General features: G+C 47.5%; 1 protein-coding gene across 1 annotated transcript; it reads left to right on the top strand.

The window, feature by feature from the left end:
- The first annotated feature begins 355 nt into the window (after window positions 1–355).
- Window positions 356–6,049, top strand: ARRDC5 (arrestin domain containing 5). Its single transcript, XM_035117310.1, has 3 exons — window positions 356–605; window positions 2,252–2,460; window positions 5,567–6,049. Exons 1-3 carry the CDS (start codon window positions 356–358, stop codon window positions 6,047–6,049), a joined length of 942 nt encoding a protein of 313 aa, XP_034973201.1.

Below are 6,049 nucleotides of genomic sequence, written 5' to 3'. Positions count from 1 at the left end.
CATTGGCTCCCCTCGCCTGGTTTAGCCGGCCAGTCAAAGCCGTTCCCAGGATTGTGGCCCCCCGTTGCATTCTGGCAGCTTCCAGGAGCCAGAGGAGATAGCTGAGAACGAGCAGGACATGTCCCTCGCCAGAGGTACTAAAAACTCCCCTAACACCCCATAACTCCCCAGACCAAGTAACTTGATTATTCAAGGGCTTTAAATGGTGTCACCATTGGGTTCCCTCTGCAAGCAGCTGCTCTTTCTTTTGTCACTGTTGTGACATCACAAGCCCTCTTGACATCATCCAACGCAGCCCTTGCAGGGATTCTAGACCCCGGAGGGAACAGTCTCCGGAGCTCTTTCTGGGCCACCCATGTCGGTGGTGAAGTCCATCGAGCTGGTGATTCCGAAGGATGTGTACGTAGCCGGCTCGGTGGTGGAAGGGCAGCTGGTTCTTAGCCTCCACAGCACCCTGGTGGACCCCCTGGTGAAAGTCGAGCTGATCGGAAGGGGCTACCTCGAGTGGATCGAAGAGGCCAACGTCGAGAAGGACTACAGCCAGCCGGGGACCTGCGTCAACAAGGCAGATTACGTCCACAAGACAAAAACTTTCAAGATAGAGCGTGAGGAAAGAGGGTTGTCTCTTGCTGCTTAAACTTTTTAGCAGGAGCAGTTAAGGGATGGAGGGGGCAAGGGGTGCGAAAAGAGAGCCAGTGGTGGTGTATTGGTTGCACTTAGGAGACCTGTGTTCGAATCCCCCCACTCAGCCTCAACGCTCTGACCTTGGGTGGTCACTGCCTCTCAGCCTGACCTACCTCACAGAGTTGTTGGGGGGGGGTAAATGAGGAGGGGGAGCATCATGAATACGCCACCTTGAGCTCCTTGGAGGGAAGGGAGGGATATAAATGCATGCCTCCTTGAAGCCAAGCAAGATGCCAAATGTATTGCTCCTCTTTCCTTTGGATCCCATAGAATTGTGGAGCTGGAAGGGGCCCTAAGAGTCATCTAGTCCCAAACTGGGCATTGAATAAAATAAGGGGGCAATGGAAGCATAAAGAATGAAGGTTTTTTTAAAAAAAACCATTTGTACATGTTTCATCTGTTGTATGATGACGCTTACTGATGTAACATACTGTAGAGCCAAACATTAATAAATTAATCCAGTGCACCAGGTTCATCCTACTCTTCAGGATTATTTTTAATGTTATTTAATAATTTTATAATTCTACAACAACACCTTTCTCTCCTATGTTGTAGGACATAGGTAGAGATATAAATACCGTACATAAAAGAGCACAAAGTTGTCTGTTCATTCGCAGTAGATTTCCGTGGGGGGGCTCTGAGCAAATATTATTTTTTCTGAAAAGGGGGCGGTAGGCCAAATAAGTTTGGGAACCTCTAATCTAGCCCAACCCCCTGCAAATGCAGGAATCTTCTGCCCAACGTAGGGCTGAAACCCGCGATTCAGAGTTTCATGCTCTACGGACTGAGCGATCCCAGCTTCAGTGAGGTCTTGTCATCTTGAAAGCCCAGGACCTCCAGACATGAACACCTGGGTGTGCGCCCCAGGGAAGTCACTTTGGCGCTGCTATTGCAGCAAAAGCAACACAGGAGGCTGCAGTTACAAGTTGCCTGTCTGTGTGCAGCCACAGCAGGTGCTGTGATTCTCCAGCCCCAGAGGCCCCAGAGGTCAAGACAGACAGATGCCAGCCAAAAAAAAAAAAAATTGCAATAAATAAACAAGGTCTGGATGGCTGTCCAGGTTTGAAAATGAGACTTCCTCCCCAGATCTGGATTGCAGGACCTAGTAATGAACACAAGAGGGCCTCTGAGCATAGGAAGAGAGTCATTATAGCTGAGGAGTCATCATAACAAGTTCCCTAGTATCTTTCACAAAATGAGCAGCTCGGCCTCCAGGCAGAACCAAAATAAGCGTGTAAAAGAAGATGTGCTGATCTTAAGAATTAACTTGATTGCAAGTTAATGGGGTTCAGGCTCCCAAGGTCTAGTCAATATTGAGGGGCCTGGCTCTGTCTACGACAGCTTTCCCTATTCGTATATGAACCAGGCTTCTAGTCAGAACAATGAGGACTGGAACCTTACTTTAATTTTAGGGGAGGGGCTGTAGCGCAGTGATAGAGGACAGAAGGACCCGAATCTTGCTCTAGCCTAGTCCTCACAGGAACAATTTAAAGTGAGTGGCTTCCCCGGGGCTCACACGTCACAGAAAACGAAGAGAAAGTGAGAAGAATTTCTTTTTGGCCTGCAGGGAACTGGCTGGGTCCGGGTGTCCACCCTTTTGATTTCCACTTCGTCTTGCCTCCCAGGATCCCTTCCACCTTCACAAGCCGGGTCGGACGGATCAGCTACTTCCTCCAAGGCGTCTGCGCAACGAGGGAGCTTATTCTCCGGAAGCAGAAGAAGTACCTGCTGGTTCAAGGGATCTCCGTCTTCAGGCAGGACGTTGTCACATCGGAGGTCAGTTTCTCAGAACTGCGGGTTCAAAGCGAGTTGCATTGCAGGAGGGCTGGACTAGATGAGCCCTTGGGGATTCCTTCCAACGCAACAGTTCTATGGTTCTTCGAGTGAATCCTCCCTTCCCTTCTTGAGCTTGGCCAAATTCTGTTTTTCTACTATCCACGGACACAAAAAATCTTCTAAAATTTCAGAAATCCATTATTATTATTATTATTATTATTATTATTATTACAGACTTACCTTGGTTTTCGAACAGCTTAGTTCTCAAACGTTTTGGCTCCTGAAAGCCGCAACCCCAGAAGTGTGTGTTCCTGTTTGCAAACTACCATATTTTTCCGTGGTAAGACTAGGTTTCCCCCCCCCCCCAAAAAAAATAATGCCAAAAAATAGGGGGTGTCTTATACATGGGGCCATCTCCCCCCATTTTCTTAAACCTGAGTCCCCCAAAATAGGGGGCGTCATACATGGGGGCATCCTATAGATGGGAAAATATGGTATTTTTGGAAGCCGACGGGGCTTCCGCAGCTTCCGATTGAGTGCAGGAGCTTCCTGCAGCCAATCAGAAGCTGCGCTTTGGTTTCTGAACATATTGGAAGTCAAATGGACTTCCGGAACTGATTCCATTCGACTTCCAAGGTATGACTATATTATTATTATTATTATTATTATTATTATTATTATTATTAATACTACTACTACTACTACTACTACTACTACTACTACTCATACCTGCCAAGTTGCTATCAGAGAAATAAGGGACCGGCCGGAAATAGCAGACCAGAAGTAGCGCTGCTGCCATTTTGGAACTGGGCGGAGCATGCTCAGAAGTGACTTTTGATGCTGCTTTGCCCAGTTCCAAAATGGCCGCCGCGCCAGAATAAACCGGGGGGAAACAAAAAAAATCCGTTTTTTCAGCTAGGAACAGCTGGAAAAACGGGGATTTCCCGGGGAAAACGGGAGACTTGGCAGCTATGTTACTACTACTACTACTACAGTGGCACCTTGGTTTACGAACTTAATCCATTCCGGAAGTCCTTTCTTAAACCAAAGCGTTTTTAAACCAAGGCATGCTTTGAGGAAGCGGAAGCCGGCGCCAGCAGCAGCCCATCGACCAGCAGGAGCGGGGACAGCCGGTTGAGGTGAAGGCTAGTTTGGGGATGTGAGCACAATGAGCGTAAACCAGCCAACTCACACAGGACCACCTTATGGGCAGCCACAGCCTGGATATGGAGGATACCTGCCGCCTGGTTACGGAGGGCAGCCAATCCCGACTGTTCCCACCTCACAGTATGGTGCTTATAGTGGTCCAGTGACAGGATAGCCGCAGACAGCCCCCCTACAAGGTTCCCTGAGAGCTCCCACTACTTCTGGAGCACGTGCTTCAGCATCTGGCACATTAGTTCCTCCTGGACAGCAGGCCTATAGTCAAGGCGTGCTTTCCCATAGCAGCGGGGGACTTTATTTACAAAAGGAACACATTCAACATGTTCTGCTTCCAAGGCAAAGTTCACAAACCAAAACACCTACTTCTGGGTTTGCAGCGTTCTTAATCCAAGTTGTTCATAGACTAAGCTATTCTTAAACCAAGGTACCACTGTATTATTATTTCGTATTCTGCCTTTTCTCCAAGGAGTTTAAGGTGGCATGCACGGTTGTCCAACTCCCCATCATTTTATCTTCACAACAACCTTGTATAGTAGGTTAGACTGAGAGTGACCAGTGACCGGCCCAAAGTCACCCCGTGGGCTTTATACCTGAGTGAAGACTCAACCCTGGTCTTTCCCAGGTCCTAGTGTGACACACTAACCACTAGAGAACACTGCTGAAGTTTTAATGTTGTATTTGATATGAATACGTTTCATTTATGCTCTGTAGTGGACCTACATTTTGGGGGACAGCTCCAGAAGCTACTTTAGTCCACCTCACTTAGAAAAAAATGGTAGTAGACCCAATTTGAGTCACACAACTCAAATGGATTTTTTTTGTATATATTTCAACAATCTCAAAGAACCACCGTGCAAGGTTTGGTTAAAACCAGCACAGTTTTGAAAGGTTCAGCCTGCCATCTTGATTCAAAAGGGTGCCCAGTGATCCCAACATGACCTAAAACAGGCATTCCCAAACTTCGGCCCTCCAGATGTTTTGGACTACAATTCCCATCTTCCCCGACCACTGGTCCTGTTAGCTAGGGATTATGGGAATTGTAGTCCAAAACATCTGGAGGGCCGCAGTTTGGGGATGCCTGACCTAAAATCTCATTGATCTCGGGAACCATCATGCAGAATGTACAGGTGAAACTCGGAAAATTAGAACATCGTCGAAAAGTGCATTTATTTCAGTAATGCAACTTATTATTTTTTCTTTCTTTCAATTTTTACAAATGCTTTCTTTTGGAAATTCCACAGTAATCAAACAAATAGTTACAATAATACAAAAATAAACATCGCTATTACATTTCATTAATTACATTCCATTTATAATTGGCCTGCCTAATGACAAATAATTACAATCACAACAAATAAAGGCTTGACATATCTTGCTTTGCATGCCATGCATCTATCTCATATATTGGTTTCACCTTTTAAGTTGCATTACTGAAATAAATGCACTTTTCGACGATATTCTAATTTTCCGAGTTTCACCTGCAGTTGCAGTATATCAGGAGGTGCTCAAAATGCATAACAAACACAAGATAGATTAGACCAGGCTTCCTCAACCTCGGCCCTCCAGATCTTTTTGAGACTACAATTCCCATCATCCCTGTCTGCTGGTCCTGCTAGCTAGGGATCATGGGAATTGTAGGCCAAAAATATCTGGAGGGCTGAGGTGGAGGAAGCTTGGATTAGATCAGGCATCCCCAAACTGCGGCCCTCCTGATGTTTTGGCCTACAACTCCCATGATCCCTAGCTAACAGGACCAATGGTCAGGGATGATGGGAATTGTAGTCCAAAACATCTGGAGGGCCGAAGTTTGGGGATGCCTGGATTAGATGGATGATGCGTGATTTGGCCGCGGCCTGCTTCAGGGACAGATAAATTCTTCAGTTTCTTATGTCCACCCGGTGTTTGCTTCCCCTTTTTCTCCCGCTGCCCGACGGCTTTGAAGTTCCCCTTGGTGGTGGAAGTCGAGAAGGCCCTCCTGTACAACTGCTGCTTCAAGAGCTCCCCCATCACCCTACGCCTCTCCCTTGGCCAAAGCATCTACGCGCCGGGAGATGACATCACTTTCACAACGGAGATCACCAACCGGTCAGGGAAGTCCATTAAGAAAGTGGTCTTTGCCCTGCACTCCGTGGTCCTCTACAAAGCCTTCAACCTCCGGGCCGAGAAGCGCACCTTGGAGCAGCGCGAGGAGATGATGCGCCTGGAGTCTCACATTGGGAGTGGGTCCCCCTGCGAGGCCACCAAGATCAACAGCACCCTCTCCCTGCCCAAAGTCATGTCTGTCAGCAGCTCATGCAAGTCCGACGACATCATGGATGTCGGGTACGAGTTGACGGCCACCGTCCACTTCCCCTGGTGCATGAGCACCTTGGCGGCAAAGATCCCCATTATTATCCGGAATGAAATCGTAGGTGTTCAGGAATAA

The sequence above is a fragment of the Zootoca vivipara genome, chromosome 6, assembly GCF_963506605.1.
Source record: "Zootoca vivipara chromosome 6, rZooViv1.1, whole genome shotgun sequence".
Classification (NCBI taxonomy): domain Eukaryota; kingdom Metazoa; phylum Chordata; class Lepidosauria; order Squamata; family Lacertidae; genus Zootoca; species Zootoca vivipara.
The sequence above is the reverse complement of the archived record's forward strand: the minus strand, read 5'-3'. Positions and strand labels throughout refer to the sequence as shown.

What these genes read in the sequence shown, in the direction of transcription:
- ARRDC5 (XM_035117310.1), top strand. Translation starts at nt 356, where the DNA reads ATGTCGGTGGTGAAGTCCATCGAGCTGGTGATTCCGAAGGATGTGTAC. An exon ending in AAAAACTTTCAAGATAGAGC is followed by an intron (nt 606 to 2,251) that starts GTGAGGAAAGAG and finishes TTTGGCCTGCAG; the next exon opens with GGAACTGGCTGGGTCCGGGT. An exon ending in AGGACGTTGTCACATCGGAG is followed by an intron (nt 2,461 to 5,566) that starts GTCAGTTTCTCA and finishes ACGGCTTTGAAG; the next exon opens with TTCCCCTTGGTGGTGGAAGT.